A 20,561-nucleotide genomic window follows, 5' to 3' on the forward strand; every position below is an offset into this window, starting at 1 on the left:
TATGAAATTTGACACACACAGCAGCTAATATTCTAATTTCCCCTAAAATTTAAATGGACATAATTTGGTCGATAAATGTATTTTGGTACTTTTTGTTTTGTCAGGATCTGTGTGTTCAAATCAAAAGTTTAGACATAATGAAAATAAAATTTTGGATTTTGAAAGCACCCTAGCAATTAAAATGAGTAGTGGGTGTGAAAGATAAATACATCCCCCCACACCTCCCTCAGAAACAAAAGCAAAAAAAGATTTCAGAGGTTAATAAGATACATCTGAATAGGGTCAAAGGTCATATAGGGCAAAACTTTAAAAATAACATTCAGGATGTAGTTTGAATTATCTACTTTGTCAATTCTCATCTAAAAAAAATGTAGAAGCATAGAGGTGTGTGCATTATATAATCAAGGTTACTTAACACTGTCTGGGCCAAATTTTACCTACCTCAGAATAGCTTCCTGGTTTCTTCTATCAATCATTTTCTGTCTCACTGTAAGACTAGAGGACGACCCCCAATCTGTAGTGGAATGAGGACAAAAATGGATGGTCACATTCAATGCTGCCAGGACTAAACTTGTTTCCTTCAATAACTACAAGAAACCTTCTCTACCATCAAAAGCAATGGGCAAAGACTCTTTATCTGAAAGTACATCTTTTAAACTCCTCGACCTAACGTTCACAGGAAACATGAGTTGGAAAAATTACATTGAGAGCATTGCCAGGACCGCTGCAAAAAACGTAGGTTCTCTCTCTACCGTGCTAGAAAGCTGCTAATGCCCGAAAGTATCTGGTACTTCTATAAGGCCACCATTCGCCCATGTATGGAGTATTGTCATATTTGGGCTGGTGCATCTGCTACGAGTCTCTCACTCCAAGACAAGGTTCAAAAGAGTTGCCAACCTAATAGGTCCTGAACTGTCCCATCGACGAAATGTAGCATCCCTCTGCCTGTTCTACAAGTACTTTCAGGTGAATGCTCCGAACTGCAAACACTTGTACCCCCTCGATGTAAATGCCCCTGACAAACCCAACAAGCAGCAAAATCCCACCCCTTCACAGTTGAGATCCCTAGATGCAAGAGAGCCTTCTACTCCAGTAGTTTCTTCCCCCAGAATCGCTAGCCTTTGGAATTCCCTTCAGAGTTCCTGATTCCCCAACTGTACTAACATGTAGAAGATCAAGTGTAACGTGAACCGACATTTTGCTGCCCAACTCCCCACATAGTACACCTGTAGTTTATGTCCCTGATAGTAACCCCCTACATCAAAGTGGCAATGTGGCTTGTTTGAGGTGAAAATCTAATTAAAAAAAAAAAAAAATTTGTGGTCACCTTCAGAATGATCAGTTAGCGTTTCATCAATTCTCATGGCTGCATTTCATTAGTGCATTTTCTAGTGATCTCAGCTGACCTCTAACCTCATGCCATCTCTAGCACTGTCAATCCAAACAGACGTTGTCTATCAGGGATGGGACGATTCCAAAATTTTTTCCCGCCTTTTTGATGCAATTCCCGCCTTTTTGATGCAATTCCCGCCTTTTTGATGCAATTCCCGCCTTTTTGATGCAATTCCCGCCTTTTTGATGCAATTCCCGCCTTTTTGATGCAATTCCCGCCTTTTTGATGCAATTCCCGCCTTTTTGATGCAATTCCCGCCTTTTTGATGCAATTCCCGCCTTTTCGAAGCAATTCCCGCCTTTTCGAAGCAATTCCCGCCTTTTCGAAGCAATTCCCGCCTTTTCGAAGCAATTCCCGCCTTTTCGATGCAATTCCCGCCTTTTCGATGCAATTCCCGCCTTTGATTCTTTATAAATCTCTAAATATTTAACTATAAAGTTATTTTTTTCTAATTACTGAAAAATGTATAGATTTTCTCAAACTTATGAGAGTGGGTGTGATCTGTAGATTTTAGTTTTACTGGTATTTTAAAATCAGTAAATATTATTTTTATTATTACTACCTGCAATGGAAGATTTTGTTTTTAAAAAAACCGAAGTAATCATTTTTGGCATTGGAAAATACCCACCAAAAGTTCCAACTTTTTCCGATTCCGATTAATTGTCCCAACTCTAGTATCTGTTTTTGTTAGAAATTGTATAACAATATTTTTTTCAGTGCATTCAGATTTCTAGAACTAGTGTCTTGATCCTAATTCTCTTTATCTGGCTGTGCAACCATGTTCTTCCTTCTTTGACAATCACTGCCTGCACTTGCTTCCACAGATCATCAGTTCAAGTTTTCAGCTGTTTCCTGCTTCCAAGCTCATCTAATGACTTCCTCTTATTGCTCTTCCCCTTATCCTCATATGATGGAATTGACAATACAGTCTCCTCTTTCGCGAAACCAGCAAGTTCTTTCCAATCTACCTTAATGTGTTTTTCATGGAATTGACGTTTCTTTCTTGTATGGTAGTTCTTTAAACATGGTCTCAGTAAATCTCGTTGAGCAGCAGTCAACTCAACATTGTATGATAACTGGAAGAGTTCAACGAGTCTCTTTAGATCAGTCTTGGCTTTAGATTTTTGGTCTTCCTCGATCAATATCTTGAATCCAATTCAGTAACAGACACAGCCATCTTTCATAACGGGCATGGGCAGGAGCTGCTAAAAACAACCTATCATGCCTTGACAGAGTACAAAATAGACTTCGTGACTTAGTGGGGGATGCCCTTTTCTCTTCCCTGCAACCTCTCTCCCATAGAAGAGACGTTGCGAGCCTGTCTTTGTTTTATCGTTATTTCCATGGCAGGTGCTCGTCTGAGCTCCAATCTCTAGTCCCCCCTCGTAAATCTTTTACGAAAAACACCCGTCTAGCTGAAACCACTGTCAAAAACTTTCCCCACTCTTTATCTGTGCCTAAATCAAAACGTAGATTCCATGAACAAAGCTTCTTTCTTAGAACTGCACGCCTTTGGAGCTCTGTTCCGTCTGCTTGCTTCCCACCTGACTACAACCTGGATGTCTTCAAGTCCAACGTAAACAAATTCCTGATGAACCCCCCCCCCTTAAGTAGACATTTTTATTAAACCCCCCACACTAACGTACTGTACATGCAATAACCCTTATCCCTGAGTTGCTTCCGGGTTTTGATAAGTGGTGATCACCTTGTAAAAAAAAAAAAAAAAAAAAATTTCTACGCTGAAATGACAGAATATGTTACACAAGTGAACTTAATAAAATACATTTCATCTGGATTATAAATTTGCTTTCTCCTCTTCCAGTTCTATGTTGTCATCGCTCACCTGGCGACTGCCAAGGAGGTGAGCACAGATTTATAAGTATAAAAAAAAAAATGAAACGCTAATTTAAGAAATAGAACTCTAACATGTATATATCGATTGCGTTATGAGTGCATGTGGGACACCAGCGTGAAAAACTTACTGTCGAGGTCATGTTAGTTATTTTATTACTTCCTCTTTCCATCTGCTCAGAGCCAAAGCCTGCCTTTGACTGTTGCCAACTGGAATCTGTCCTTAACTGTTGTAAACCCATTCTCACTCCTAAAACTGTAAATCAACTCTAAGCATATTGACCATTACTTGTGCTCTTTTGTCTGCCACACCTTGATAAACAATCTTATTTTAGCTGTCTTTGTGTTTGTTGATGAACCACTTTCTTTACAATGTCCTTCCATTATTGGATTTGGCATTAAATAACCCCAAAGGGGTTGATATGCCGTAAAACTAAAACCACCAGACCATGTAAATAGCCATAGTTAAGAAAAACTGTCTCTTCTATAAGATGTTATAGGGCAGTGGTTCCCAACCAATGCATCGCTGTGCATTAGTGTGCTTCAGAATGATTAGTGGTGTGCCGTGAATAAATTAAATGGCTTCCAGCTATTTTTTTTTCTTTTTTTAATAAAGGCATTTAATTAATCATGATGACATGACTGTCCCATCGACGAAACGTTGCATCTCTCTGCCTGTTCTACAAGTATTTTAATGGTGAATGCTCTGACGAACTGCAGACACTTGTGCCCCCACGACGTAGACACCCTGGACAAACCCGACAGGCAGCTAAATCCTACCCCCACACAGTAAAGATCCCTAGATGTAAAAGATCTTTCTACTCCAGTAGTTTCTTCTCTAGAACCGCTAGACTCTGGAATTCCATTCCAGGTCCCAGCTTCCCTAACTGTATTGACATGCAGAAGTGTAGCGTGAACAGACATCTTGCTGCCCAAATCCCAACATAGTGCCTCAGCAGTTGCTGCCCCTGATAGTAGCCCCCTACACCAAAATGGCAATGTGCCTTGTTTGGGATGAAAATGTAATTTAAAAAAAAAAAATTTTTTTTCCAACTTTCCAATCATGTGACAGGGGAGAATTAAAAAGCCTTTCCACTGAACATGGTCTCAAATTGAAGTATGCATAATTGCCATGGAATGCATTTTGGATTTCTATTATGGAAGAGTTTCCAACTTTAAAAAAAAAAAAAAAAAAAAATCTTGTTGCGATTCTCAACTTCGCACCTATATGAACTGAAATTTCACCTAAACAACATTGGAAATAAAAAAAAAAATTTTGAAAGACTTGAAAATATTCAAAAGTTAAGAGTGTATCTCTCGCACATTCACCTACATTAGCCGTTGTTGAAAAACATCAGGCACACCTGTTCCACTGACATACACCATTATTATTCTACAGGGTGGAACAATAACTGTTGCCCTAACAAAAGCAATACTACAGCTTTATTTTAATTTTTTTTTTTACATAGGCGTCACCACTTATCAAGGCCGAGAGGCCACTCAAGGATAAGGGTTAAAGAGTGTACAGTAGTTAAAAGGGCAATATAGTAATCGATAGTAATGGAAGTTAGTTAAATTTGTTAACTTAAGTGAAACGGCTCATCGTCAATTTGTTCACGTTGAACTTGAAGACAACCATATAGACAGCTGGAAAGTAGGAAAACGGAAGACAATTCCACAGGCGTGCAGTTCTAAAAAAGAAGCTTTGATCATGGAATCTACATTTAGGTTTAGGCATAGATAAAGAGTGGGGGGAATTATTGATAGCGTTTTCAGCTAGACGAGTCTTTCTTGTGAAAGTTTGGTGAGGGGGGGGGACCATAGATTGAAGCTCAGTCAAACACTTTCCATGAAAATAACGATACAGCAGAGACAAACTCGCTACATCTCTTCTGTGAGATAGAGGTTGCAGCGAAGAGAAAAAGGACATCTACGAGGCTATGAAGTCTATTTTGAACCCTATCAAGGTAGGACAAGTCCTTTCTAGCAGCTCCTGCCCAGATGTGGCAACAGTATTCCATCCTTGGACGTATCTGGCTCTTATACAGATGGAGAATTGCATCAGCAGTGAGATATCTACTGGACCGATAGAAGGATCCGACCATTTTTCCAGCGGCCTTGCCAACAGATTTGATGTACGTATTCCATTTAAGATCAGGAGTAATGGTCAAGCCCAGAAGCTTGTCAAAACTTGAGGCTTCCCCAAGACGAGAGCCATTCATTTTAATTGATGCCAGATGGGGATCAGAACAGTGATGATCTAAAGATAGAAGCTTGGTTTTAGATGAATTAAAAGTAACCAGCCACTCCTTTCCCCATTGTACAACGTGATCAAGATCAGAGGAGAGAAAATCGGAGAGAACTTGGTCGTTTACTGTCTTAGATGTGCTACTATAGATGGTAGTGTCATCAGCAAAAATGTCTATGAATGATGTAAGGATGTGATTTGGAAGATCATTAATGTAGATCAGGAAGAGAGTTGGGTTCAGGATAGTCAATTCAGGTAACTTGATTTTATAGTAGAACTGACATCTATTTCAATATTGCTGCTTTCAGCTTCAATCACTGCCTTGATACGGGTCCAGAACTGGGAGTATGCCTTCTCCACAAACGCCGGCGGGAGCTTGGCAAATACTCGGTGATCAGACTGGATTTGGTGTTGTGGGAGGTCATGTTGGTGATGTTCTCGACATATGACTAAATGAAGAAGTCCAATGGTTTCAGGTTGGGGAAGGAGTGGGGGGCAGTGAAAGAAGAGTACAAAGTCGTAGCACTCTTTCTGAAGCCGAGCCTGGGTCTCTGTACTTGTAAACTGGACGTGGCAGCAGGAAACTGTTTTCATCACCCTGGGCATGTCCGTTATCGCAATCCAGTGATGAATTTTGAGGGTGCTGGCAATGTCATAACTTGGATCGGTAGAGAGCATGAGTTGTACAGCGGCGCATCTTCGATCTCACTTGTTGAACATTGTGTCATTTTCATGATAGAAGGCTACTATCGCTCTTGAGATTTGTACACAACTGGCCAGCGAGTAGATGGTCTGCAATGAAAGAAAACCAGTTTTCATCAAACGGAAATGGAATCATGTCGTCTTTTCTAGGGTTACAATTATCGTTCCACCATGTATACCAGATATTGAATACAGAATATGTTGATTTTTGTGAATAAGAATTCTCGTTAGATAATTGTTTTTTTTTGTATTTTATTGCAAAACGGTTTTGAGTAAAAAAAAAAAAATTGTTTGTGATAGTTATGCCGCAAAACTTAAGAGCTCAATTGTGTGCTACCATGTAAAAAAAAAAGGTTGGGAACCATTAGTATAGAGAACAGATTGCAGTCTATTTTATACTCTATCAAGGTGCAAGAATGCTGAGTGGCACCACCCTTGCTGTATCAATTTGAAACGATTCCTGTTAGATAATTGAAGTTAAGCAACATATGAAATGTGTGACCATGTAGGAGTACCAGGTGCTGTATGTGCTCTGTTTATCTTGACATCATTTCCAGTAATTCTGAATTTCTTTTTGCCACTGGAATCAAGCTGTGCAAATTCAGGAGAGGTGAGGTTGGAGACTGCACAACACTTGTTTCACAATTATGTGTGGCTGCCTTCACTGGGTATGACCTAAAACTATATCCGATGGTGAGGCCCCACCTTGCGGGCCTTGGGGAGTGTGGAGCCACCCTTTAATTGCCATTGCTCCCAGGTCCACTCTGACCTGGAGTGGTAGTACCTGTTAGGGTCCCAACTATGGGTTAAATAGAATCTGACTTAAAAAAAAAGAAAATATACTCCATTAAAAATCGTTTCTCAAAATAACTAGATTCAGCATTAAATAACCTGAAAAAGGTTGATATGCCGTAAAACAAAAACAACCAACCAACCAGCCTTCACTGGAGGGGGGTATCTATTTTTTTAAGATTGGACGTAGGCCATGATGACTCCATCTTGGAGCATACAGATCTCTTATTTGTACAGTAGAACCCCGGGATACAGTGGCCCTAGGATACGATTTTTTTCAAGTTACAATGTGGAATACAATGTTTTTCCGGTCCTTGGTTATGGTATTTGCCCCACCTATGATGTTATTTATGTTATTTGATTAGATACATGTGTATTATATACTGTACTGTATTTTGTTACTAATTTTTAATGCCATATCCTGGAATTATACAGTGGAGGATTACATTAGGTACCTAGATCTGTAATCGATTACATATCCTTCCATTTTAGATTGAAGGCTATTCTCTCTTTCTGACTCAACTTTTAGATAACATATGGGAAACTGCTGTCAGACTTAAGATGGTAAATTTGTCTCATTTGAGGATTCTTGATATGGTGTAAAAACGTATCTGTAATTTGCCCCCCCTCCCCTTTTTTCTCTACACCTTCTTTCTCAGACTTAAAGTTGCTAGTCTGTATTTTCTACAAATACTGTTATGGCATGTTTTTTTGTTTTTTTTTTATAATTGTCTGATTTTTTCCCTGCTTCCTTTGTTTCAACTCGTTTGACTTGTTAATCTAGTGGTCTTCACCAATTTGCTGTTTTCATACTGCATTGTAATACAGCCTCTTATTCTATTAGTTTCTTTCCAAGAACTGCATGTTTGTGGAACTCTCTTCCTGCTGACTGTTTTCCTTTTCAAGACCAAGCTCATGTGCTAGATAGTTGTCATCTGCATAGATGTCAATAAATAATCTTGGAATATGAATTAGAACACTTATGAAGATCAGGAAAAGAGTTTGGCTTAGAATTAATCCTTGAGGCATGCCAGCATCGATACTATAAGATTTAAACTTTTTTATTACGTTTCTGAATTTTTGAGATGCAGATTGGTTGTATTATTTGAATTCTTTGGACTACTGTTCTCATCTTGAGTATCATTTTTATAACGTTATTGTTGATGTAACCTCTGACCTTCTTCAGGTGTATCTTGTCAAACTTGGGAATCTGGATGGAATTTGGAACAGAACCCTTTTACTTCACGGGGTAGCTTGTTCTCATTCCATCAACCATGGCATGATAGAGGCCCTATTTTTTGGTCAGCTACACTGAGAATTCAACCTTCATGAGGTCCTGGAGATGACCTTAAACTATATCCAGTGGTGAGGCCCCAGCTTGTGGGCTTTGGGGAGTGTGGAGCAACCCCTTAATTGCCATTGCTCCCAGGTCCACTCTGACCCGGAGTGGTAATACCTGTTAGGGTCCCAACTATGGGTTAAATAGAAACCGACGTGAAAAAAAACAAATATATTCTATCAAAAACTTTTCTTTAAAATCACTGGATTCGGCATTAAATAACCTGAAAAGGGTTGATATGGCGTAAAACAAAAACCAACCAATCAACCTTCATGAGAATATTACTTTTACAATTGATTTTTCCAAGTACTCTAACGATGGGTCATCTTCAAAAATCTTTGGCGCAGTGGTTAGAGTACTTACAATAAAAGTGACTTTCTTAAAGTTCAATCCTCAGTGTGGGCGACCAAAAAACTACAATTGCGAATTACTTAAGACCGCTATCCAGTCATATAAATAAAGGGTGTCGTTTGAAATTCTGTCTAGATTCCTGGTTGGTTGGTTGTTTTTGTTTTATGGCATATCAACCCTTTTCAGGTCATTTAATGCCAAATCCAAAGATTTTGAAGAAAAATTTTTTAATAGAATATATTTGTTGTTTTCAAGTCGGTTTCTATTTAACCCATAGTTGGGACCCTAACAGGTACTACCATTCCATGTCAGAGTGGACCTCGGAGCAATGGTAATTTAAGGGTGGCTCCACACTCCCCAAAGCCTGCAAGGTGGGGCCTCACCATCGGATATAGTTTAAGATCATATCCAGGACTATCTAGATTCCTGGGTTTGGCAGAAACATTCCCAAAGTTCAACAAGATACACCTGAAGGTCGGGGTTTACATCGATTGAAACATTGAAGATTGTCAAGATGACAACAGTAGTCTGAAAAAATTCAATCTCATCTTCTCATCTTCATCTTAACACGTCTTATTTTTTCATCATTGGGTACAAGTCCAGAATTCAACCTATAATAATAAAAAAAAAAAGAAACGTCATAATGTACGTACCTGTGATGGAACGAAAATGTTGTATTCCAAAAATCACATAAATTAATCAAGTAGTTTTTTTTATATAGAAAATAAGTGTTTACGATTTTTAACAATTTAATAGGAAATCCTTGCCATTACCAGGCTGATTTTGTTCTCTAGCTTGGGTTAGGTTAAGGAAAGATAACCAATCATATGGAAATGCAAGACGATGTTCTTTCCCATAAAATTTAATTTTCTTGTTAAACAAAACAAAAAAAACTACATATGATTTTTAGAAAATGATATTTTAGTTTTGTGATGGGTACATACATCATTAAGTTTCTTTCTGTATTTTTGTTGAATTTTGAACTTGTACCCATCTTGGGTATGACTTGACTGAAAATTGAACTGCAATCTCTCTGCCCATTAGCAAACATAACCATTAAGCCATACTCAGTCTTCCACAATTGTTGTATTGTTCGCCTCTCAAACTTGCACACTGGTAACTTTTTTTTTCATATCTAGGTCATACAAGAGGAAGAAAAAAAATTCCTCAAGTGTTTTAATTTATTTTCTAATATATCTTGTGTGCTGGAAACGTAAACATTTCATGCGTAACCTAGAATAAACAGGAACTTATCTTTTACCTTTCCTTATCATAGGAAGGTTGCCGCACCCAGTAAACTGTCCCCCCCTCCCCAATCCCTCCTTGGATCTTGTTTGTCTTCATCTTCTGTCTCCTTCCAGTACAAAATGTCCATTTTTATGCACTGCTATCAGGAATAAAATTGGTTTAGCTAGCCTCTAAATATAAACCTTTTATTAAAAACCCACAAACCAGTATGGGAAGATATGTTTCTCTCTCCTTCCCCTCCCATTCATTAAATGCACAAAGAAATTTTTGTTTTTCTAAATTTTTTAGATGAGGATTGATAACTCAAGCTACTGTTCTCATTTGGAGTGTTATTTTCATGTTTCGGTTGATGTAACCTTTGAACTTGAATCTTTGTTGAAATTAGGAATCGGCACATAATTTTGACTGAAACCTTTTTTATCCAAAGGTAGCACTCTCATTCGTAAGTAATTCGCAACCTTCAGTATTTTATCCATGCTTGTTTTCAAAAAGAACGTCGGAGATTTCAGCGACAAATATGAAAATAACACTAAAAATGAGAATAGTCTTAGATTATAAACACCTTATATTTAATGTTACGTTTTCTTCAGTTCAGGGGGTATCGGAAAACTGCAAACATGATCAAATCTATATCACTATAAAAGTGAACGTGTCTGTGTTCATTTCCCTATGCAATAACTCTGTCAATTTTAAGTCTACAGACTAGAAATTTGATATACAGAGTACTGAGATTTGGGAAAATCTTTGTAATCCAGAAATTTGGCTGTTAAGGGGTCAAAGTTCAACAATTTGACCTTTGAGAGGCAAACAGAATCCTGAACAGAAGCGTGTGCTCCATCCCAACTATTATCAATGGACCTGAGGTAATCTCGTTAGCATCAGACAAAGCCAAACTCTTTGTCAAGAACTTTGCAGCTAATTCTACCCTTTGCGATCAAGGCCGCCAACCCCCAATATTTCCTCCTGTATCAGAAAACACGCTATGTGATATACGTATATCTGTACGTGATGTTGCCAAGCTAATCTAAAACCTTGATTCCAGTAAAGCAACTGGCCCTGACGGTATTCCAATTATTGTACTCAAAAAACTTCAACCTGAACTAGCGCCCATACTTACAAAACTGTTTAAACGTTGTCTTAAGGAGAATAGTTTCCCATCTCCCTGGAAAATTTCATCAGTATGCCCTGTATTTAAGAATTCAGGTGATCGCTCATCCCTCTCTCAGTACAGGCCAATAAAGTCTCCTGTGCGTCATGAGTAAGTTGCTGGAATCTGTGTTAAATACAGAAGTAATCAACCATCTTAACAAAAATAACCTTCTTAGTGACACTCAATATGGTTTCCGTTCTGCTAGATCTACAGCAGATGTGCTTACAGTTATATCTCATAGGATTAGCAAATCTCTCGACGGAGGCAACCTTTCTAGGGCAATTGCTCTTGACATATCTAAGGCCTTTGATAGGGTATGGCATAAAGGTTTACTTCATAAGATCTCTAGCTATGGTATAGCTGGAAATGTCTTCTCAATTATTAAATCATTTCTTTCTGATAGGTTCATAAGAGTAGTAGTTGAGGGGCAAAAATCAGAAGCTCACTGTATTAATGCCGGTGTCCCTCAGGGGTCCATCCTGGGCCCAACTCTTTTCCTGATGTACATTAATGATCTTCCAAATCACATCCTTACATCATTTGTAGACATTTATGCTGACGACACTACCATTTATGGTAGCACATCTAAGACAGTAAACGACCAAGTTCTCTCCGATTCTCTCTCCTCTGATCTTGAGCACGTAGTACAATGGGGAAAGGAGTGGCTGGTTACTTTTAATGCATCTAAAACCAAGCTTCTCTCTTTACATCATCAACATTCTGATCCACATCTGGCATCAATTGAAATGAATGGCTCTTGTCTTCAGGAGGCCTCAAGTTTTGACAAGCTTCTGGGCTTGACCATTACTCCTGATCTTAAATGGAACACGTACATCAAATCTGTTGCCAAGGCCGCTGGAAAAATGGTGGGATCTTTCTATCGATCCGGTAGATATCTCTCTGCTGATGCTATTCTCTATCTATATAAGAGCCAGGTATGTCCAAGGATGGAATACTGTTGCCACATCTGGGCAGGAGCTGCTAGAAAGGACTTGTCCTGCCTTGATAGAGTTCAAAATAGACTTCGTAGCCTCGTAGGAGATGTCCTTTTCTCTTCCTTGCAACCTCTATCTCCTCACAGAAGAGATGTTGTGAGTTTGTCTCTGCTTTATTGTTATTTTCATGGAAAGTGTTCGACTGAGCTTCAATCTATGGTCCCCCCTCGCCAAACTTTCACAAGAAAGACTCGTCTAGCTGAAAATACTATCAATAATTCCCCCCACTCTTTATCTGTGCCTAAACCTAAATGTAGATTCCATGAACAAAGCTTCTTTCTTAGAACTGCACGCCTGTGGAATTGTCTTCCGTTTTCCTGCTTTCCGGCTGACTACAATATGGTTGTCTTCAAGTCTAACATAAATAAGTACTTGATGAGCCGTTCCATATAAGTTATCAAATTTACCAAATTTTCATAACTATCGATTACTATATTGTCCAATTTCTACTGTACACTCTTTAACCCTTATCCTTGAGTGGCCTCTTGGCCTTGATAATGTGGTGATGCCTATGTAAAAAAAAAAGAAAAAAAAGAACTCTACCAAACTCCTCCGCCAATTTTGGGTCTAAACACTTGAAATTGTAAATAAAGGTTCCTTGGACATCGATCTAACTTAACTTGATTTCAGGCCAAAACAATGTTAAGGGGTCATAATAGGGGTCAAAGTTTAAAAAAATTTACCACTTTTTTTTTTTTTTTTTCTTTCTCAAAGTACATCTCCAAACACCCGGGCAATGTCGGGCTGAACTGCTAGTAAAAAAATAAGAGTAAAGAAAAAAAAAGATATTTTGAAAAAAAAAACATTTTTTATTAACAAAGAAAGAAAAGCAAAATTAAAAATAGTAAAAAAATGAATTTCGATAAGGTGTTTATAATCTATAGTGTTAAGGGAGATAACTCTGTTTTCTGGTTATTTCCCTTTTGATAGAGGAAAAGGTTTTTAAGTAACGTTTGTTTTTTGATCTTTTAGACATCATGCGCTTTGGTTCAATATAATTCAGGAAAATCTATATTTACAGTTTGATGAGAAAAAGGATTTCTTCTCTGTAACTTTTTGGTTCATCGATTATTTTAACGACACGAGTTTTCTTGTTTTTCTTTTGGTTGGCGTTATAAAGATTGGTCGCCTATCCTTTGTGCCCCAATGTTGTGTTATAACAGTTTAAATATACAATCATTCGCGATCGTTAAAGACGGTTTCAGAAAGAACAAAAAAGAAAAATTTTTTTCTATCTTTTGAAAATCTCCAGAGAAGCTAATTTGAATGTTTTATTTTCAAATTCTTAATACTTTTTATATTATTTTATATAATCTTTTATTGTTTTTCTCTTTTTAATTTATTATTTTTATTTTATATTATATTTTAATGTTATTTTGTTATAATTATTAATTATATTAATTATTTTTAATGTTATTATTTGGATAATTAATATCATAATTAATTATATTAATAATTATCTTATTTTATTTTTGTTATGTGGATAATTAATATAATCATAATTATTAATTATATTAATAATTTTATTTTTATGTTATTTGGATAATTAATATCTTTTGTGCAATGAATCTTAATTTCTTCATATAAAAAGGGAAAATATATCATCCCATTACACTCATGTTAAGGATGGCTTTCGGAATACCCCCCCCCTCCCAACCTCCTCAAGTTAAGAATGGCTTTACTAATTCCTTGGTTGTGAAAAAAATGGCTGCCAGGATTACTCCATAACCATTTTTTATCCTCTTCCAAATTGTCGTCTGCTACTTGGATTTTCAACTTGCGCGCACATGCGTGCATCAAGTTGAAAATCATCGCGCGACATTGTAATTGGCTCAGCTTTATGTTAGATAGCAACAGAACCCGAGCTGTTGACGTCATGTTCAGATGTAAGCCAAGCGAATGCTTAGTCTGGATCAATATCTGCATATGAATCTTATTCTCTTCTTTAAAAACGACAAAAACAAAGTATTAAAAAAAAATATATATATATATATATATATATTAAAAATGTATTTTATTTTTTTTTTTTTCTATTTGTAGCTTTTACGAAGTCTGAGTTTACGGATTGGCTTGCCAAGGTTGTTCCATACACAATAATTATCGGTGCTATCTCCTTAGGTATTGAAGTTCTTGTCTCTCTCATAAGGTTTGTTTTTTTATTATTTATTTATTTTTTTATTTATGTATTTATTTATTTATTTTTTTACAACTTTTGATGCTTTAGCAAATAATTGTTGGTTTTCCTCTTATGAGTAAAAATAAACTGACGCAATTAACTGTCTACTCGTTATTTACACACATTGCTTATTCAAAGTTAATTTTAATGTAAACAATATCATGTTAGTCATACCTCTGCTTGACAATCTTAGAATGTTTTTATGGAAATCACTCTAGACGAGGCATGAAGCCATTTGATGTAAGCAACTAAAAAGTAAAAAAATACTAATTCAAGGTAAAAAAACATGCCAACAAATGTTAGATGGAATAAATTCTGACTCGGAAAACAGCAATTCTTCCCTCTTTGTCAGAAATCTTGCTAATGAAACGTGAGGACTAAAGGACAAAATAAGGGAAGAGTTGTTTCTCGCTTTTTGCATAAAATATTTACAAAGAAATGCAACGGAAATTTTTATAACTCAAAAACTATCTAATCTGATCAGGCAGAAATTTTGAATCCTGGTTTCTGTTAAGAGGCATTGGATCCAAAACACCAAATTTCGAGAAATCGAGTCCATGATGAATAGAACAAAAGTTATTGATAAAACTAACCTTGACCATTGGCCTAAATATCTAGTCTAACTAGATATTTTGACCAAGTTTGATGATGGTTGGTCAAGTGATGCAGATGCTTGTGTATATAATGACATAACCTGAAAACTGTTCCCAATGTAATTAATGCTTTTCCTCGTTTCAGATGTTGGCAAACTGAAAAGGGTTTCTTTCGAAAACTAAGTTCTTCGTTTGGGGTCTGTCTTATGGCAGGAGTTGCTTCGTGTATGTTTGTCATCAGCCTTGTAAGTGATCTTTTTTTCATTTTTCTTTCTAATCAATAATTTCATTCTTTGTACATTTTTAGGGAAGCATTCGCTGGTATCTGAATTGTTTTCAAAGCTCAACTTTTAAGGACATCTGTTTATCAATGTTTCACTATAGTGGGCTTCAAAATAGTTTAAAATCCTGAGAATCCATTTTTTTTTCTCCCTCGATTTCACACGGCTGCTTACATCCTTCTCCTCCTATCCAACCGCCCAGAAACTTTCCACATAAGATAATATAGTTGAAATGGCATTCCCTCTTTGTTTGGTTGAACTGGTTTCCTTCAAAGGAGGAAGTCTCATAGTGAATATCAAACTCACAAGCAGTCTCCAACTGTATGTCCCTGTCAAGGAAAATGTTGACATTAGATTTTTGCAGTTCTTGCAAGGAAATGTTGATGTCCTCCTGCATTCAGCACCTGGTATTCCCAAATGGTCACCCATCTGGTACAGACAAGGCTCAGTGTTGCTTAACTTCAGTGATTTTAATGAAAACAGGTGTGATTTTTTATTTATATATATATATATATATATATATATATTGTGTTAGGTTGATGAGGGGGCAAAACCTTTTTAGGCCATGGCATTTCAAAGCTCTATCTCCCTATCTTTTCAGATAAATTGCTCCTCTTAATTAGGTAGAGCTTCATCTATTCACACAGGTTGACCCTTTCTCTTCAAAAACACCTATTTAAGTTAACTTTGTCTTTTATATATATATATATATATATATATAATATGCGCCGCTTATCCAACCGAAGACCTACCTGTTGATCTTTTAAGGATATATAATCCAGCACGCTACGAACGAATATTGCCTTTAAATTTGTCGCTGACAAGTAGTTTTTTTTAGTGTGTTATTTTTTAGTATTTCGAATTGTCCGCCATGTTTGTTGATGAAAGGAAGTTTTTCATGGAGTATGCACAAACGCTGTTTGAGTTTTTGCAGCAAACAAGTGCACTACTTTTACTGAATACTTGTAATTGAAGAAAGTCTCCCTAACCTCCCCATGTTAAAACGGCTTTCAGAATAAACACCCCCAAGCTTACACCCCATTTATTTGCTTTTTTTTTTTTCTGTATTCAGAAAGTTTTTTTTTTTTCTTTCCATTTGTACATGTGTACAACCTGCAGTTTCTCTTAGCTAAAGCTGAAACAATATGGCTGCCAGGCAAAACTACTACAGGAAAACATGGAATATTGAATTATGTTGTATCTTTTGAACTACTTGTCAGCGATAAATTTAAAGGCTATATTTGTTCATAGCAGCCCGGCGTACCCCTATATATTAAGTCAACATTCTAAAGGTAGGTTTTCAGTTGGACAACCAGCGCACATTGACACACATGATGCTGGCCGGGAAACCTGGTGTTGCCTGGGATTAAATGATCAACAAATGTTCCACACTTTCAACACTTTTATTGTCACCAAAATTGGTGAAATTCCCTGTTTTTTCAATCAAATCAATTGATTACCTGCTCTAATTGGGGACCCATCACGGTGCACCAGGAGAAAGCTCAAATGCCTCTCATAATGTCTTAGTCCACAATATATTGTAGTCTACATTGCACTGTAGAGAATTTACTGTTGATTTTATCAAATTATTTACTGCACAAGCACCAATCACTCTAATTTTGTTTATTCTGCAAAAAGAATGGATATGAAATGTAAATTTGTCCGGAGCAATGCTGAAAAAAAAATATAGCAGCTTTGTTGGTGTCTTGTGTGGTTTCTGACTTTTAGATGGCAATACACACACGAGTAACTGTTCTTTATATAATAAATGTACTTCGTTAATTTTTTTTTTTCTTTCATTAATCAGTTGGCGAAATTAATGATTTTTTTTTTTTTTCTAATATGTGGTATGTTACAATTTATTTTTAGCTTTTTAATTATTAAAAAAAAAAATCAATTTGAAAAGTTAAGAAAACAAAGTAATGTTGTATATATTTTAAATTTTGAAAAATCAATAATGCTTTCAAAAGATGTAATCAATTCCTTAGTTCACTTTTTACACCAACAAAGCACATTGGATCTAATTTTAAAACAACTGTTAATTTTTCTCTTCTAGGAGTCACCACCCTCAGATTTAGCAGCACTAACAAAATGAGGAAAAAAGGTTAAAAAAAAAAAAAAATTGCAAATCTTTGATAAAGGTGAACACCACCAAAAGTCTCAGAAAAAAAAACAAAAAACAATGAATTTTCACTTTAAAAAAAAATTATACAGCATTACTTGATTTTCTCAAATTTTAAAATTTAACTTTACGAAATAATGCTTTTCAGAAAATGTGATTTGCTCTTTCAATCAAAAAAAAAAAAAATCCAAACTAATTACAATTTCTCGTTTCAGTTAATCATCCATCTTTTGCTCACATTGTGCATTTTTTCTTTTTTGTTGTAATATTAATTTTAATTTTCTAGGTTCCGTATGCACGTATTCAAACAAAGATGCAGAAATCTTTTCCGCAAGACATGTTGTTATCCCACAAAGCAACAATTCCATTCAAACTGAGCAGTTCTTATGGCCTTTTTCGCAGGTACAAATTCTTCCCCGACCCCACCTGATACTTAAGCATTTTGATCGTCTTTCCCGTTCCATCGTTTCCAGTCCGTATTCTTACGGCATTCATTTAATATGGTGGGATGATTCCGTTATTTTTAACGATTCTGATGCAACTATAAATTCTGTTCTAAATTCTGAACTCGTTTTTAAAATCACTGAAAAAAAAAAAAATTTTATGGGGATGGGGTGGAAGTAATTTAGCGGAGAGACTTTAGAAACATTCATTTTGAACATTCCCCTGTCATATCACAGAACATACTGTTTTTTATATGCTAGGTCTTTCTGCTTGTACAGTAATGAAACTTCTCAAATACACTTTTGATGTTTAGCCGTATAAAGCGTTAACTTTACTCAAAATTGCTTGTTACTCCTTTCATCAGTTTTTCAATTATTACTTACCAAAGACAGACACAAAACCTATCTAAGAACACTGCCAATTGCATAAAGTACATTTGTGTGAAATTTCAAAATCGGCCGAGCCGTGTAGAAGTTCATGAGGAACAAATTATCTAACACAGTTTTATATATATATATATATATATATATATATATATATATATATATAAAATAGATAATCTACGCAGTTGTATTATTTATGCATGACAAATTAAAGCATAACAAATGTACGATTGCAGATTTTATATTCATGTGATATCTGGGCATGAAAAATTGCAGTTTTTGTTAAAAAGTATTTGTAAAAGATAAACAAGTTTTGTTTTTTTTCTTCAGGAGGAAATTTAAAAAAGAAAAAAAATGTTTAATTTTTAAAATCCCATTTCTTTTTAATCTTCAATGGAAAAAGAAAACCACTTTATACCCCCAAATCTTGACTTTATTTATTTATTTATTTACAGGTTTTTAGCTTAAAAATAAAGTGGCAAGTCAGTCTGTTTAAATTAATATCATTTGTTTGTTACATAAGAACCCGAGGTTGCTTGAATGACGTGCCTAAATATCACAAATATGGAACCAACGGGAGCAATCGTTGTTTGTAGTGCCTCTTTTTTTTTTTTTTTTTTTTTTTATTTTATTTTATTTTTTTTTTACAAAGTCACCATCTCAACGTCTGGAGACCACTTGAGGAGATAAGGATTAATAACTATACAGTAGTCAAGGGGACAATATCGTAGTAATCGTTAGTAGTGGAAATTTGGTAAATTGAATTACTTAAGGGGAACGGCTCATCAAGAACTTGTTTATGTTGGACTTTAAGACGACCATATTGTAGTTAGTTGGAAAGCAGGAAAACAGAATAGTTCCGCAGGCATGCAGTTCTAAGAAAGCTCTGTTTATGGAATCCATGTTTAGATTTAGACACGGTTAAAGAGTGGGGGGAATTATTTGTACGTAATAAGCAAAACTTGTAATTTACGTAATTTAAGATCCTGGATGATTGCAGGTAACCTTACTAGTGTCACCATAAGTCCACCTGCAATTAATAGTTTACAATCGGCATTAGGCTGCTATGTTGTAAAACTTACTGTTATATTATTTCTCTCAGGTCATGGGTGAAGATGTCTTCATATTCTTCGTGTTTCTATTTTTGATGTTCTTAAGCATTGTTAAAGCATTTTTTGTTTACTTGATGTTAAATTTTGTTTTTTGGAGAGAATGAAGGATTTGTAACTTGGCTCAAATTGGGAGGGGATTGAATTTAACTGCAATCTTCAAATCTCTGAAATATGCATCATTAAGCTAATCAGTTAACTATTTATTTTTCCTATGGGGTTCTAGCTGACCCTAAATAAGCCTGTTTATCCATCCAGGTAAATAATTGTTGAGTTGAAAAGTATGACTCCTCGAATTCCTAAATATCTAATTTTTTTATTTAAAAAAATTTTTTTTTAATTTTTCATCAAAATTTTTTTTATTTAAAAAAAAATTTGTTAGAAAACTTTTTCTATCAGAAAACTTAAATGTTTTATTTATTTTTTTAAAGTCTAATTAAAAATCAAAAACAACAACGGTAGCTCCAAGTATTAAGAGTTGAACTTCCAAATCTGCAATCTTATTGGAAACTATATGCTTCACTTCCAAAGGTGTATAACAAACCTGATTTAGAATTTCCCATAAAAAATAAAAATCTGACCCTGTATTTTTAAAAAATGCAATTGAAATGCATTTAGTCATGGTTCTTCCAAAATAACGAGTTTCATTATTTTTCCAAAGTATTTTTGTACGCCCACACTTGCTTTAAAAAAAATCTTTCTCCTTGCCAGTGCTTTCTTGTCCTTGTGTTTACATGTCCATTTTCCCTGAACGCAACTTGCTTCTATTTGACCATGTGGTGTATTATTCTCTCTTTCTCTATGGACGCAAGCTTGCGCACATTTGCTAATTTGCATATGTGCTTTAACAGCAGCTGCTGGAGCTATTTTAGCTAGCTAGCTAGCCCTCGGCTGCTGCTGATTCTCACATGCCAATATGTGCTCTATTACACTATGAGAAATGTTGAAAATTGAACATTACAACCAGGATCAGGAACTTTCAAAAACGTTAATAAAAATGAAATAAGAAGTAAAGATATTTTATGTGATGAAATATTAAAAATCCTATAGAATGAAATTGTGCCTTGTGGTGTTTTTTTTTTTTTTTCTTTACTTTTTATAATCTTCCCCGATTTCTGTTTAACAGTTCCATGCTTTTTTATATTTCTGATCCAATCTTGTGGAATATCCTCATGTATGACTTTTTTTTTTATCCAATTTTTCTTGCTATGTTAATTTTTTTTTTTTTTTTTTTTTTTTTTTTTTCCTGAATGTTTCAGATTTTTGAATGTACAATCAGAAATTTAAAATTTTGATTTTATTTTTATTTTTTTTAAAAGATGTTGATCCTTTTTGCATTTGAATTGATCTAATTCATTTCCTTTTTATTTTTCATGATTTCCTT

At 35.5% G+C, this 20,561-nt stretch overlaps 1 protein-coding gene across 3 annotated transcripts in view; it reads left to right on the plus strand.

The window, feature by feature from the left end:
- Nucleotides 1-20,561, plus strand: part of LOC145256315 (lipase maturation factor 2-like) — a 178,678-nt gene that overhangs the window by 110,697 nt on the left and 47,420 nt on the right. For 2 of the 3 annotated variants that reach the window (XM_080115044.1, XM_080115046.1), the window contains exons 10-11: nucleotides 14,110-14,215; nucleotides 14,984-15,083. In XM_080115044.1, coding sequence (XP_079971170.1) covers nucleotides 14,110-14,215; nucleotides 14,984-15,083 — 206 coding nt within the window. Of the gene's footprint in view, nucleotides 1-14,109; nucleotides 14,216-14,983; nucleotides 15,084-17,527; nucleotides 17,644-20,561 lie in introns of all 3 variants that reach the window. The other variant, XM_080115045.1, reaches the window with a different exon arrangement.

Source organism: Euprymna scolopes, chromosome 32, assembly GCF_053919585.1.
Source record: "Euprymna scolopes isolate OS-2025 chromosome 32, ASM5391958v1, whole genome shotgun sequence".
NCBI lineage: Eukaryota > Metazoa > Mollusca > Cephalopoda > Sepiida > Sepiolidae > Euprymna > Euprymna scolopes.